The sequence below is a fragment of the Dermacentor andersoni genome, chromosome 10 (assembly GCF_023375885.2).
Source record: "Dermacentor andersoni chromosome 10, qqDerAnde1_hic_scaffold, whole genome shotgun sequence".
In the NCBI taxonomy this organism is placed as follows: Eukaryota; Metazoa; Arthropoda; class Arachnida; order Ixodida; family Ixodidae; genus Dermacentor; species Dermacentor andersoni.
Window position 1 is genome coordinate 87,303,434 of NC_092823.1, and position 16,593 is coordinate 87,320,026.

Here is a 16,593-nt window from a genome sequence, read left to right on the forward strand (position 1 = left end):
GCACCGCATGAATTTTCCAACCAGTCCACGACGGCCTATTGGCGTTCAAACCAGCATACGTTCACTGGGCTCGCAATCCACATAGCGTCGTCGAAGACTGTTTTCGTCTGTCAATCCGCTGCTGGGTCATGATGCGCAGGCAACCGATTTGTCCTTGGCCATGCTGGATGTAGGCGGCAACACTGAGATCGTCTTCGTGGCTGACGTGTGGCAGCATGGCGTAGAGCATCGTGGTCGGTTCCTTCCATAAACCAGCTTGAATGGCATCATCTGTGTCGTCTCTTGCCCTGCCGTGTTGTAAGCAAAGGTTGCCTACGGAAAGACGGCATCTCACATCTTCTGTATGACGTCGACATGAGTTTCAACATATCGACGAAAGACTTGTTCAAGTGCTCCGTAAGGCGATTTCCCTGGGAGCGGTAGGCGGTGGTCTTGTGGTTGACTCTCTGCCTATATTTCCTTCATTCAAGCTGTCGGCTTGCATAATCTTCGCTCTACAATGCGTTCCTGGGTCGGCGATGGGAATTTCTGGGACACAACGTTGTAGCAGAATGTTTTCGATGAAGAATGTCGCCACTCCCGCCGCGCTACCTTTGGGCGTTTGCTTCTGTTTCGGAATAACCGCGAAGGTCGTCGATGTCTCCGACAATATACTTGTTTCCTGATTTTGATGTTGGGAAGGGCCCGAATAGGTCCATCTGAATGTGCTGGGATGGTCGGCGCTCAGGTTCAACCGGCTGCAGCAAATCTGCTGGCCCTGTCGGCTGTCTTGCGCTGCTGACACTATCAGCAGATCTTGGCCTAGTGAGCAACATCGGCGTTGAGGCGAGGCCAGTAATACTTCTCTTGTATTGTCGATAGCGTACGGGAAAGCCCGAAGTGCCCAGCGGTAGGGTCGCCGTGCACGTTATGACAAAATTCAGGCTGTAGTTCTGATGGCACAGCGAGAATGTAGTTAGCGCGAATTGGTGAAGCGTTTTCAGATTGACGTCATTTCACAAGAAAAACAAAGACAGTCTGCGCCTCTGTGGGAAAATCAGGTATTGCATTCCAAGGACTCAGTAAGGCTTCAAAGCGCGGAGTCGGCTTTCTTCCTTTCGGTGAAGTCGTCGGTACCTATTTTTCCCTGCAGGCTGTTCTCGATTTGGATGTCCTGCGGTAATTGGTCGATGTCGGCGAAAGAGATGCAGTCGAGTCAGAGTGCTTCCGCTCGAACTTGTAAATCAGGGTGACGTCAAGTTCTTCCAGCCTGAGGCTCTATCGTGCAGATTAGTCTAAGGGTCCTTGAAATTTTCCAGCCAGTGCAACGTGTGGTGTTCGCTTACGACCTTGAATTACCTATTGTGTAGGTACAGCGGAAATCTTACATTGCCCCATATGATAACAAGGCATTCATTTTCTTTCGTAGAATAATTGGCGTTGACTGTGATGGCAAGAGGCTGCCGCGACCTACGACTATTTCGAGGCTGTCTTCTGTCTGGGACAGCACAGCGCTGAGCTATGCAGAACTTGCGTCGGCGAGGATTTCGGTATCCGCAACCACGTCGAAGCGAGCGAGCTCTAATGGTGACTTCAAGCATGGTTTCACCTCTTGAATTACTTCAGTTTGCGGCGTTGCCCACTGGAGATCTAAATCTGATTTTGCAAGATGGATCAATGACCCGGCGATGCGTGAAATGTCCTTAACAAAGCACCCGTAATAGGCACACAAGCTTTCTTGGGGACGGCACACGATCGCCATAAAAGGGATATATATTCCGAAGAAATGTATACATGAAAACTTTATATTGAGAATTTTTCAGCCAAACAAGTTTCCATAGTGAGACACTTCTACATATGATAGTCTCAGCTTCTGTGCTATTCTTCCTACAGCAACCTTGTGCAAGCCGATATTACCGGGGTTTGTGTATATTTCATTGTATAGAACGCAAGCGATGGCTTAACAGATATTTATGATCAAATATTCGAGAACTGAATATGTGGGAGGCTTCAGCATACATTTCACTGATGCTTTAGGAGCGATATTAAATATGATGCATTTGGTTATATATGACGTCTTCAGAGACGTAATACAGTGTTGATAAATCATGAGCAAATGGAACCTCATCGTAGCAGCTGCCATTCCATACACATCCTGCGGTATTGAAGCACACTGTGCCCCATGTGGACACACTGAAACTACTCCATGTGTTTTGCGAAAATACTCCATATTTTTACAGAAACAAAATGTTTCTCCACCCAAGATCACGTACAAAGTGTGAAATATGCATTGTAGAATGTGTTCACTTTATTTACTATGGACACGTATGTACGGTGTATGTTTGCATGCGTTTTATGCGGATTGAGCAAAAGCGTGTATTGTTCTCGCGCAGGTGCTTATAAATATTTACCTTCAATGGCCAAAATATTTACACACTTGGTGAGAGTGTTGCTTTTTTAGTACTTTTCGAAAGGCGCCTAGAACGAGTGACAAGGTACAGAAGTGAGCCAGGAGACCTGCACCAACCAGGCCTGAACGATTACTGAAACACAAGCTTATGAAAGCAAAAGATAATGCAGGTCCCACTCACTATGTGTGTTGGTGTAAGCTGGCCTATGTCGAGCTGGCCAGTCCGAACGGCACATATCGAGAAGAGGCGTGCAACAGATTTCGGCGACCAACATGATTCAAAAGTATCAGCGCAGGCTACGAAGAAGCGCCGCTAACTCTGGCAAAAGTTAGCTGAAACACCTTGTTTACGGACTGAGTGCTCAGTAACACAAATAATAGGTTGTAGTTTTAAACCATTGATGCCCTCACATTTACCCACTTTAAAGCGTCTGAATATATTTTTACTTCATGTTCATCAGGGAAAAATAAAAATTCTGCATGTGTGGAAAGGGACACATAGTCTAGAGCTGCAGCATTGTATGTACTATTTTCTAGAGAAGTAAAACGTTAATTGAATTTTTAGCCAGCTCAATTCCTTTGTATACTTTTTTACGTAGTGACACGTGTACTTGTTTTTCGAATGATCGCATGCTATCGCTCAGCGCAGGACGCGCCTGCATGTATCGGAAGTTTCTTGAATGATATCGATGGTTCTATCCGCTGTCTGTTCTCGCCGAACCTTGTGCAATCTTTCAAAGCCTTGATAGCACCTCGGTCGCGTCCGATAAGGCACACATTATAAAGTCTATTTTCTTTATTTTGTCATTTTAACGGTTTATGCGGTTATCTATAGTTCACGCACAAGTTTAAGTTGTGAAGTGCTTTTTATATACCGAGGATATATCTCTGTAAACCAGTTGTACGCTATATCAGGCGAAAAAACGGCAAGACGTCCTCCCAAATTGATGAGTTAAGTTAATCCAGAAAAGACAGGAATGAATAAGAATTTATTAATTTTTGTTTTGTTACAATACACATAACAGATTTGTTGAGCACATGCATCTTTCATCAAGTGCATATCGCAGGCGAAATTTATGGATATTGTTTCCTAGTTTCCACAATTGCAAATCATCTCGAACATAGCGGCAAAATTTCACGTCCTAGTCACTATGTACGCCTGAAGAACTTGCTCCAGGTCCGCAGAGCAGGTTATATCCAAAACAGGCAATTTTTCAGCTTTTCATCTAAGGATCTTATCTGCGACACCCAAACATATTTCCTACTCTTCTCCCGCCTGGCTTGTTTTCCGGTGCTCAATATGTGTACGGGTTCATCTTCACTGAAACCTATAGCTGCTTTGCACCTAACTTTGCTTTCTTCGCAGCTGACAAGAACTTGTCAGGGGCAGTTCGCGTTAGAAACTTCGCTATGACATTGGGTTTTCTCTTGTCCCTGCTTTTTGATGGTACTCGATGTGGGATATAAATATCATAAATATTCAATGCAATGCCCAAGGCGTCAGCAATGTCTATTACTGTTTTCTTTAGGTGCTCATCTTGGATTTCCCAAAGCTCCTGTGTTTCAATGTTCATATTCATGGATTATTGTATAGGCTCCACAATTTCTTTCTTATACATTTACTATGTTCATTCCACAGCTGTTCATTCTCCTCGCGACACAGTTCATTCTCAGATTTCGTGCCCCCCAGTTCCTATCGGAACACTTCCACATCTTTTCTGAAGGTTTCGAGCTCTTCGTTCATGAAAGTAATCAAATTTCGAATGCCTGCAAGTTCGGCATGAATTTCGGTTCCCGCACCTCCGCACTTTGCGACATCTTTCCTTAATTAAATCGCGAATGTCCCATGCCTTCCAACCACTTCATTTAGAACATTTACCACCTCTTTTATGCTGGTGGGCTGCCTTTTCTCAAGCACTCTGGCGACATGTTCTAAGCTACCAGAGTTGTTATCGTTCAATGCCTCAAAACAAACGCCGCACGTTGGAAGCAGGTTCTCCTAGAAGACAACTTAACGAAGCATATTCGTGTTAATTGTTGAGTTTATTAGTGTTAGAAGCACGCGACGAATGTTAGATATGTTAATTGGCTAGAGAGCAAACTATAGGCTGTCGCTATTTTATAATAGCTTTTCTGAACCTAAGTAGCATGCGCTAAAGCTCATTGCTAATGTTTACAAAGTTTTCTGCAACCGTGATGTCATTGTTTTGAAAATCTGATATAATTGACACATTATATACATCAACGATGCTAGTGCGCGCACATCGAGAAGGCAGCTCAGAAATGCACGGATAATTTATGGCGCATCCGGTGCTTTTCCCGTAAAGCGCAGGTGTCCTGAACGCAGCTTTCTCCGCAGGTATTTTCCAGTTTCGCTCTTCGGAATTTGGTTTACGAAGAAAACTCCGCCATGCAAATTCTTGTGAAAGGCTGTTTGCTCTGCAACAATAATAAAAAAAAAAGAATTGCATGCAGTTCAGTAAAGCCATATGCAGCAAAAAAAAAAAAAAACATGGGAAGTTTCATTTCTGAATCAACTTAGGTTAATGAAGAACTTACCGCTATAGTGTCCTAAGAACAATGAAGTACTCACAAGTAGGTTTGCAAGGACATGTGACCTTAAAATGTTAAATACCCATGCAATAAGAGTACATTTCGACATTTCTGGCAAGAGACGCTGAGCGTACTTGGACAAGATGCGCGCGCCGCGACGGTTAGCTCAGATGGCAGAAACGCGCAAGACAGGACCACCGGCCACAGCGTCTAAACATTTAGACGTCACGGAGCTCTCGTGCGAGAACTCGTGCGTCTGTATAGCAATAGCGTTCAGCGTTTGTTGTTCTGTTGTTAAATTCTGTAGAGAACAAGGCCCGCGACTGGCGGTGTGCAGTCCTGTTTTGAACCGTGTTGGGACAGGGTGCAGTTTTCATTAAACGGAAGTCTACGAGAAACAGCAAGAAGAACCGCTCCAACCGTAACGAGTATAATATGCTGGTGTCCAGCACAAGCAAAAGTGCATGAATTCTTGAGTTTGACAAACATCATCATCATCATCAGCCTGGTTGCGCCCACTGTAGGGCAAAGACCTCTCCCATGCTTCTCCAACTGCCCGGTCACGTACTAATTGTGGCCATGTTGTCCCTGTAAACTTCTTAATCTCATACGCCCACCTAACTTTCTGCCGCCCTCTGCTACGCTTCGCTTCCCTTGGAATCCAGTCCGTAACCCTTAATGACCATCGGTTATCTACTCTCCTCATTATATGTCCTGCCCATGCCCGTTTCTTTTTCTTGATTTAAAATAAGATATGATTAACTCGCGTTCGTTCCCTCACCCAATCTGCTCTTTTCTTATCCCTTAACGTTACAGCTATCATTCTTCTTTCCATAGCTCGTTGCGTCGTTCTCAATTTCAGTAGAACCCTTTTCGTAAGCCTCCAGGTTTCTGCCCCGTACGTTAGTAGTGGTAATACACAGCTGTTATATACTTTTCTCTTGAGGGATAATGGCAATCTGCTGTTCATGATCTGAGAATGCCTACCAAACGTACGCCAGCCAATTCTTATTCTTTGGCAATACTTTCAGTCAAACAGAAATAAAACGACTGTTTAGAAATTCTGCATTTGCTGCAGTTTGTAATGGATTAGGCTATGAGATGTATGCGTATTAAACGTTCTGCCATGGTCATATTCAAAAATGGTCTGCAAATATATTCAAACACAAATTTCGTACCGCTATCATGCTAGTCAGAGATATCAAGCTGAATAATTTTGCAAAAATGTCCTATGCTACGAAGAACACGACACAAAGAAAGCTGCTCTGTCAAACTATATTCAGCTGCATAAGCTTGGGAAAATTTCGGGCGCATACCTTACTCCAGAAGAATGTGGATATAAAAGACCACAGGTTGCATTCATTTAAATTCGCTCGAGTTACTCTGCTTTAATTCCCACGCTGGCCAAAATGTACCCGAGGCTAGTCTTTGCAGTATCGTTGAGCAGAGATCTAAGTCAATACGCAAATGATTGAGAAGAGAAGTCAGCTATTGTTGCCATTTATGCTGGCAAGAAATAACCAAAGGCATCATTATTCACGACAGCCTCGCGGTGTTGCAATTAGCTTACCGTACCCGCGGTATCTGTGTGGAAAGAAGAGTCTTGCTGAACACATCACACGATGAATCCCGACGCGACTGCAGTTAGCATAGAAGTAATGTATCGAAACATTGGAAACATTGGACATAGAAACCCTAAATGCGTTGTGTGAGGCGTGTGGGCAGCCTAGGTGCTCTGGGCCTGTAGCGCCATCTAGCGCCGCCGCAGCGAAGTCCCCGCGTGGAATGCATCTGCATATCTCATCATCATCATCAGCCTGGCTACGCCCACTGCAGGGCAAAGGCCTCTCCCACACTTCTCCACCTACCCCGGTCATGTGCTAATTGTGGCCATGTTGTCCCTGCACACTTCTAAATCTCATCCGCCCACTTAACTTTCCGACGCCCCCTGCTACACTTCCCTTCTCTTGGAAACCAGTCCATAACCCTTAATGACCATCGGTTATCTTCCGCATCATTACATGCCCTGCCCATGCCCATTTGTTTTTCTTGATTTCAACCAAGGTCTCATTAACTCGCGTTTCCTCCCTCACCCAATCTGCTCTCTTCTTATCCCCCCCTTAACGTTAAAACCATAATTATTCTTTCCATAGCTCGTTTCATCGTCCTCAATTTAAGTAGAACCCTTTTCGTAAGCCTCCAGGTTTCTTCGCCGCTGGTGAGTACTTTTAGGACACAGCTGTTATACACTTTTCTCTTGGGGGATAATGACAACCTCTTGTTCATGATCTGAGAATGCCTGCCAAGTGCACCCCAGCCCATTCTTATTCTTATGATTATTTCAGTCTCGTCATCCGATCCGTGCTCACAACCTGCCCTAAGTAGATTTATTCCCTTCCCACCCCCAGAGCCTCGCTCCCTGTCGAAAGCTGCTCTTCTCTTCCGAGACTGTTAAACATTACTTCAGTTTTCTGCAGATTAATTTTTGACCCACCCTTCTGCTTTGCCTGTCCAGGTCATTGAGCATGCATTGCAATCGGTCCCCTGAGTTACTAAGCAAGGCAATATCATCCGTGAATCGCCAGTTAATAAGGTATTCTCCATTAACTCTTATCCCGAATTCTTCCCAGTCCAGGTGTCTGAATACCTCTTGTAAACACGCTGTGAATACCATTGGAGAGATCGTATCCCATTGCCTGACGCCCTTCTTTATGGGGATTTTGTTGCTTTCTTTATGGAGGACTACGGCGGCTGTGGAGCCGCTATAGATATCTTTCAGCATGTTTACATGCGGCTCGTCTACACCCTGATTGTGTAATGAGTGCATGACTGCTGATGTTACGAATGAATCAAGTGCTTTCTCGTAATCAATGAAAGCTATATATAAGGGTTGGTTATATTGCGCACATTTCTCTATCCCCGGATGGATAGTGTAAATATGGTCTATTGTTGAGCAGCCTTTAAAAAATCCTGCCTGGTCCTTTGATTGACAGAAGTCTAAGGTGTTCCTGATTCTGCTTGCGAGTACCCTAGTAAATACAGTGTAGGCAACGGACAGTAAGCTGATCGGTCTATAATTTTTCAAATCTTTGGCGTCCCCTTTCTTATGAATTAAGATTATGTGGGCGTTTATGTAGGCGATTATCGGCCATAAACTTAGGAGGTAAATTCTTTTCCTTCGTTGCGTCCTTCCTCGACAGCTGGACGGTGGCCATAAGGTTGCCGAAATCAGCCTCGGAGTCTTTCACACTCGGAAGGAGGGGCACTCCCCAAGGGGCACTTATCTCCCCCCTTCTGTTCAATATAGCAATCCGCAAGTTGGCGGAAAGCCTTGCAGTAATTGCCTAAGTAGGCCATGCATTATAGACTGACGACATTACAATCTGGTGTCCCGGAGGATCGGAGGCGATGGTCGAACAAGCTCTACAGGAGGCTCTGGATGTTACAGAGTCTTTCTTGGAAGGTATGGGACTGGCACTGTCGCCTGTAAAGTCGTAACTCCCGCTGTACAAACGGGCTAGACGAGGTGTTAGGCGGGACACCCCAGTAGATCAGGTGCCCGTTAGCGTTCGTACCATGGATGGGCACATCCTCGCTGGTACGAGATTTTGGAATTGCATATCATCCCTGGATGAAATTATGGAATGTTCAAATAAATCATACAAAACTTTTCTTATTCTTAACAACATTGAGTTTGTCTTATTAGAACCGCAGTATAAATTGTCAGTCTTTTGTTCCTTTTGTTTTCAGGTTGTAGTTGGTCTGAAACAAAATGTATCGTGCTTTGAGTATCCTGTTGGTTTCTCATATTTCTTGTAGACATGTTCTGTTTCCCGAACATAACATTCTGTCTCGCGACACTCCAGTTGACTTCGGTATGTCTGTATACTTGTTGCTGCGTACGGGCTGCGTGCCGAATTGTTGTGGGAGCAGAAGCCTTTGTCAGGCCACATGGCCTTTAGCTTCTGCTGCCTTTCTGTTGTAAACAGGAGAAATAAACTCATTCATTCATTCTTTCTTCATTCATTCATCACTAGAGTAGACTCTATCAAAATCCTTGGGCTTTCCATATACTGAAGGGGCTGCAACGCTAAGACTACAGGCCATCTCACGACGAAAACGGAGAACATTCTCAGATTAATTATGAGAGTGTCCGACAAGAAATGTAGCCTAGGTGAGGATATACTCCTTAGGGTTCACCATGCTTTCCTCATGAGTCATGGTATTTACATAGTCGCGGCCCTCAATTGGACCAAAATGCATATAGATAAATTAGACACGCTCATCCGCAAAAGTGTCAAAAGGGAACTCGGCATTCCATTCACGGCTAGCACAGAGTATCTAGGGACGTTGGGAGTACACAACACAACTTCGGAGTGACACGCCATGATTGCTCAGTAGCTATAGTGTTGGGCTGCGGAACACGAGGTTGCGGGATCGAATCCCGGCCACGGCGGCCGCATTTCGATGGGGGCGAAATGCGAAAAGACCCATATGCATAAATTTTGGTGCACGTTAAAGAACCGCAGCTGGTCGAAATTTCCGGAGTCCTCTACTACGGCGTGCCTCATAATCAAAAAGTGGTTTTCGCGTGTAAATGCCCATGACTTTACTTAACTTCGGAGTTAGCAGCAGCACGAATATCGTCACAAATTATTAGATTATCAAAGTCCAAAGCAGGCAAAAGACTACTGGATGCGGCAGGCTTCCGTCCTAGCTTCAATCAGGGAAAGACCACGCAACTTGATAATAAAATAAAGAACTGCTTTATTGTAGAACCCCAAAACAATAAAGGTCGAAGGTTAGCGATGGCTAGGGCTTTCTTAAAGAAGACATCCGGAACGGAGACTTTGTTGAGGCGACGCCGCACGCCAGTGCCAAGAAGCTCTCCGTATGAGTAGTCAATGACAGGGGAGAGCTCCTCTCGCCAGCTTCGATGAAGACCGCCTTGGTCGACGTGAGGGAACAGGTTGCTATAGCTCTCGCATTACTTGACAGAAAACGTACTACAGTGTCAACGGACTCCAGAGCAGCCGTTAGAGCATTCGCATCGGGATTGACAGCCAAAGAGGCAGCCAGAATTCTGAACGGCAAAGCCCCGTCTGAAATTATTCATCACATGGTCGATTCTCAGCTGACGCGGGACCACATGTATAACCGGGTCGCCTGAACCCCAATGAGATAGCCCACGACCGTACGCGAAGTTTCATATGCCGCGATGGGACGGTGTCTCGGGTGAGTTCGGAAGAGCTCGTCGTCAGTGATCGCCTAGTTACTTATCATGAAATCACATTTCATTACAGAGGGAATAGGCAGTGTTTTTTCTTCCCCCATCATAAGCTCCACAGATCACAAGCTAGCACGCTCCGCATGCTCCAGACGGGGGCCTACCCCTCTAGGGTCTTTCTGAACATGCTCTACCTCGACATTGATGCACTCTGTCCTGATTGTGGCACTGAATTTTGCTCATTAAATCACACGTTCTCACAGCGCCCTGTGTTACAGGATTTTAACCAAGAAGAAGACTGTACGAAGACCATCACAGATCCTAGAAAAGACGTTCAGCTCCTGGCTGTAAAGAGGGCGCGTGAACGAGCGGAGAGGCATGGCATCTCTGTTCCGACATGAGACTAGCCAACGGCTGGGTAGGGACCTACCTAGCAGGCTCCTGCCGAGCTCCTCAGGACACCAATAAAGTTGTTTGCTGCTACTACTACCATGGACTACCCAGTGAGCCAAGCTGACGGGAATGCGGTTAGAGACGCCGACAGAGAGGCAGACCGAGAGGCAATTGGACAGGCAGACACAATATCGCCGAAAAGTGCGTGAAGTACCCTAGCAATGCCAATCGCTCAAAAAACTATCAGCCGTAATTCACTTGTAATCCACTGTCGTATAAACACAAATGTGTTAAGAAAACTTTTGTCAATGAGGTTTTTTTCTGAGACAGTTCTCACGACTTTTGCAAAACAGTCCAGATCTCTCCACACGTAGAACAATACGACACGCACCATCAGCTAGCTTTTATTGCGATAGCAGTTATATGGACACTCCAGGTGCAATTCTGCCGTCGTCGTCGTCACGGTGATGTTCCGTGTAATCTTCTAGGGCGATAACATTGTCTCCGCACACCGTATGCTGTGCGTACCAGCGAAGCCGATGATGGCTGTTCAGGATCGTGAACAAGGGAGGAAAGGGAGGAAGCGTGCCGTCTTCTATCGCGCGCAAGGCACCCCGCAGAGGGGAGGACCGTCTTACTCCGTTGGCTGCTGCGTATGGCGGGGCCGCGCGAGCCTTACCTTGAAAGCCATCTGTGATGAGTACAGAGTCTACGTGCGCCGCGGGCTTACATATTCGTGAGTGCTGTGTTCTAGCTGCTTAGTCGCCTTTAAGCGAGAGGCAGAACCAAGATCAATTCGCTAGCTGCTGCTACCACGCTTCCTCACGCCAGCAAGTGAGATGTGTTCAGGTTATCTTATGCGCGCCTTCATTCAATGTTAATGTATTAGAACGCGAATGTTATATGGCCGATAAGATGACCATCCCTAATTCATATAGCTGTCTACTATTTTGCTATTGCATTGGATGGTTCAACTATCAGGCATAACTGCGACTGCTTATTGGAATGAGCATTCTAGGGAATTTCACGTCCATTCCGAACTCGATGCACACACAAACACACACACACACACACACACACACACACACACACACACACACACACACACACACACACACACACACACACACTCTTATACCGGGTGTTTCAGGGTACTTTTCAAATATTTTTTTAAAGGTTGCTTGTGGCAGATAGCACAATTTTAGTGCATGAGCTGGTCTACTTCAAAAGTCCGACATTACTTGGAAAAAAATTAAAATGCACAACCACTTATTGCGTATTTTTTAGCGTTCTGTTGAACACAAAGTAGATTTGAGAACGGATGATATGCATGCAGTTCCTTTGAGATTTATGTTAAACTTTCAACATAGTGATATACATTTTGGGAACGTGTGTTTACCTAGTTCCCTTTGTTATTCAGGAAAATATTGCAGATAAATTTATGTAGAAAATCATTCCTTGTTCCAACTCCCACATGCTGAGCCAAGGCAAAAAAAAAACATTGCTTTTCTGATAAAGTGACTAATTGTCTCACCTGCAACGAGTCGCACGAGATCCTCTGAGTCGATGCGTCCTCTAGTGGAAGGATCAATCACCACAAACGCAGTTGGTGCTTCTCCTAAGTCTGGATGATTGATGCCCACAACTGCAGCCTCCAGAACCAGTGGATGCTTCATCAGAATAGTCTCAATTTCAGCCGGTGCCACCTGCTGGTCGAGACACTTGATCATGTCCTTGAGGCGCTCGACTACGTATAACTTCCCGGAGCCGTCGTAGTACCCGGCGTCGCCTGCACCATGCAGTGGATCCCATGACAAGGTCAAATTGAAGCAGTTTGACTCGATGCTTATAAACACATATACCGCACTGCTTTGAGCACTAGCCATAACAATGAGTGGCATGGGATCTCACGAAATTTGTAAACTTGTGTAGAAGATTGTTACAGGAATAGATCTTACAGAAAGAGATCTTAAAGAAAGAATTCAAACTTATTTCTAAGGTAGTGAATAAGTGTGTGGTCTTCATACAGATCTTACAGAAACAAGCAAAACTTGTTTCACTATGGCTTCCGTGGGTACTCAATACGTGCGTCATCTTCATCTGACGGATAGTTGTAGTTTCGTCGTGTTGATGTACATGTGTCATAACGTGCCATAATAAACTAACCGTATTAAGTTCCAGCTACTAATGATAATTCCAGCCGTGTTATCTTGTAAGGGTTGATCCAGAAATAAGGTACTCAGAGAGCTCCAGCCACACGGGGAGGTGCGAAGTGCAATCCGGCAACACTGCTGCGCGCGGCTATTCCCCTACTCTCGATTCCCCACGGCCGCGCTTCGCTGCCCCACTCGTTCTTGGCTCAGCAGCCATCCGAGTTGGAGGTTCCCATTGCTGATCCCGGCAAGTGCGAGATCCGTCCCGTAATTCGCTTTTTGCACGCCAAAGGGACTCCACCCGTGGATATTCATCGTTAGTTGACAGAGGTGTATAGCGACAAATATGTCCGTTCAAGACGTCCGAAAGTGGTGCAGGGAGTTTAGTACCGGTTGGAAGGAAGTCCACGATGAAGAACGGAGTGGAAGACCATTTGTTTTAGGCGGTTATCGAGTTGGTTCAACGCGAAGTGCTTCAGAAAAGGAGGATCACCGTCCGTGAACTTGTTGCCCAGATTCGTGGGAGTGGTTACGATACAATGGAAAGATATTTCACTGAAAAATTGGGGTATCACAAGTGTTGTGCTCGGTGAGTGCCGCGGCTATTGACATCAGACCACTACCTTCCTGGCGCATACCCCATTCTAATGCACCAGGAAGCCTATACGCAGGAAACTCGACAACGGATAGCCTACCACAGGATATCACATCATCTTCGCTACACTCTTTGCAGTGCAGCTAGAAGATGAAGTGTACGAGAAAGCAGAAACGTGGCTGGAGTTCGACTTTAACATTATTATCGCCTCACCAAAACGCGCTGTAATATCATTCATCCATCGGATCGTAGCTTAAGCTTAAGAACGTAATACCTGGCGAAAGCATTGATATTAATTCTCTAATATATATGTAACCGGCATAGAAACTTCAAGAAAACTGACAACCTTCTTGAAGAAAATGTCAACCTAGGAGACAGGCTAAAGCTCTTCCACTGGCACATATTCACCCACACACATAGTCAAACACACACACAAAGAAACACTGACTTGACTGCATCGGAGCATTTCACAGTGTTAATAACCACACCACTGGCTTAGAAACAGGTGCTCCATTGTCGGAGTCAGTCACACACAACTTAGCGCCATGTTCGCCATAGCGGGCTCATTTCCCTAAACAACACTGCTATTTCGCGAGCTACCCTAACCGGATACTTAAGAAATGCCTCCGTAGCTTAGAGAAATGCATCAATGGTTTTAGAAAATTCAAGACCACGTTGTCGAAAATAGTTATTTAACGCCACGATTACTTTGCCTAGCCCACTAAGGTTTCGTATAAACCGGTCTGCGCCTCACAGGATAAGTTTCTGGATATGTAGATATTCTGACCCAGCTTTGTCGCGATGACATGTTGGCCAACAAATTAGTGCGATCAGCGCAACTCCATGCTGTGCTATAGAGCAACATATAACGACATAACATATGCATATATAATGTATCCTCCAAGGTATATATAAAGCACACATCCGTCTTGCTCAAATATCGCACAATATACAACAACCTAAATAGTTTTCTCAATTTGGGCTTGCTCTAGTTTAACAAAAGTCCAAGTGACATCATTCGCTCGAGTTTATACGGCATAGAAATTTGAGCAACAAAGTAGAGCCATGTAGTATAGCTGTTTTTGTCAATTTAAAGAATTATGCTATTAAATAAAACATGTTGTCCGCTAATGGGTATCTCTAAAGCGGTCAGCCCTTTCGACAGATTGGTGCATGATTTTACAAAGGGTTCCTAGATTTTTTTTTTTTTTAGTTTGGCATGTTTGGCCTCCTCCAGTCTTGGTCCACTGAGTATGAGGCACTTTAAAAATGGAAACATAGAAACCCTAAGTATGTTGACATATGTTTTGCACTTCTCTCTACTTACACCTTCCTAACCATTATTCCTCTAAAAAGATGGAACGATGTCGTCGTTCTCGTGCCATGTCCTGCATGGACCGCCGTTGGTATTTTGGTTAGCTTGCGAAAGGGGTTTTTTTAAACAGAAGAGTTACATGAAATAACGTTGCTATATGTGCAGTGGACAAAATATATGTATGCTGAATGAGCTTACACGTTGCATTGCATTAAAATAAATTAGATGTACTAATGACGTAAAGAAGCATAAAGATGAGGTAATGAGAACGAAAGGACAGAACGCTATTACGCAAAGCAAAAGCAAACCATCTTGCTCGACAGTTGTGCTTACGAAAATCAGTTGAAGAGCATTAATCTAAGCACTTGGCGAACATTTCTCTTCGCTTAGACTCCATAGTGTGTTTTTTATCTGCGTTACTTCCAGGTATATTTGTCTTTTTGCACAGAGTTCAGTTTATGTGCTTGAAGAAAGTTCAACTTAGCTTTAATTCCATGAAGTAAACAGGATCCGCCATCATTCTTTTTCGTGGACGAAAGCATTATTTGGTTGATACCTTGAAGTCGAAATTTTGCGACAGCGTGAGCGTGTGGTTGGTTTTCAAAAAACCTTGACGGCTAACGCTTGAACGTGCACAAATTTCATTTATCGCCCCGCAATTTCCGCAACTTGCAGAGAGCGCAGTGAAAACCTGTCGTTTTAACTTTGGTTTCCAAACAAACTTCCGCGATATGAGCAATCATGCATGTACCAATTATTATTATTTGCCATAAAAAATTACTCGGGACCCCTCTCACCTGTGGCCGAAGCTTTCGTAGGTGATTACGTAACTGCACGTTCCCATCTTAGTTTGCGGCTTGCGCTTAGGCCTCTATTTATTTACATGCAACTCTTTGCTTTATCATTTTTTTCTCCATCTGTACATGCGTGAGTGGACGCATACTCGCAAATGCACGCGCACGTGCACTACGCACGCTCACACGCAGACGTGCATGTCATGGCCGCGACGCATTGATTTTCTGGCTTGCGGTTATATGATGTAGCTTACTTTTTATGTATATTAATCATAGGGACGCTCCAGGCAAATTTACGCCGGCGGCGTCACCGTTGCGATGCCCGTGAGGTTCCGCATAAATTACAAGGGCGATAAAATTATCACCACGCGCCATCTGCTGTATGAACGAGTGGAAGCGTGCGAACGTGAGCCGGCGATCGTGGCCAAGCTCGAACACGCAAGAGGATAAAGCGGGGAGGAAGCGCGCCGTCTTCCGTCTCGCGCTAGGCTTCGGGGGCAGGGTAGGGACGTGGGCTCATGCTGCTACGGGCGACCCGGGCAGCCGCGCGCGGAAGCCCGTGCCACTGTATCTTGAAAGCCATCTGCGACAGGGACAAAGTCCGCCGCGCTGTGTTTTCGCGGCTGAGTTCGCGATGATGCGAGACACAGCACGATGGTCAATTCGCTTCGCTGCTGTGGCATTTCGTCACTCCAGCGTTGTGACAGCGAGTTCTTGCGGTCATCGAGTGAGGTGTGTTCACGTTTCCTTGTGCTCGCATGATACCATGTTTGTCAATTTAGTTAGTATGCCTAAGTTTACAACATTATACGGCGAATAAAACTACTCTCCTTACTTTGGATAGCTGTCCACTAGTTCGTATGCTATGGCAGTGATGCTTTGCCTTTTAGGCCTAACTGCGACATTTTTTTTCCCATCGCTGCCACAAGCATCGTTGCGCATTTATGAACCATCAAACTTTAACGTTCCGCAGCACTTTTTTTAGAAAACAAGGACGCGCCCTGATCCGCTAGTCCCTTCTTTCGCGCCTGGATGTAGGTGACAGAAATGCAAGTTTAGTGGCATCTTGTCAGCAGCTTGTGTTGCTGCTCGCTACTGGGCAAAAGGTGGGTCGGTTTCCTGCTTGTCAGACTCACCACCCGGACACATTGCATCATATAGCGGCGAACATGCG

At 45.4% G+C, this 16,593-nt stretch overlaps 1 protein-coding gene across 1 annotated transcript in view; it reads right to left on the bottom strand.

Moving 5' to 3' along the window:
• Positions 1 to 3,359: 3,359 nt before the first annotated feature.
• The window catches only part of LOC126544272 (luciferin 4-monooxygenase-like), a 36,269-nt gene continuing 23,035 nt past the window's right edge, over positions 3,360 to 16,593 (bottom strand). The window contains exons 7-8 of the mRNA XM_072284719.1: positions 12,097 to 12,351; positions 3,360 to 4,828 (exon numbers count right to left, since the gene is read on the bottom strand). Of these exons, the coding sequence (XP_072140820.1) occupies positions 4,686 to 4,828; positions 12,097 to 12,351 (398 nt within the window). The 3' untranslated portion in view covers positions 3,360 to 4,685. The remainder of the gene's footprint in view (positions 4,829 to 12,096; positions 12,352 to 16,593) is intronic.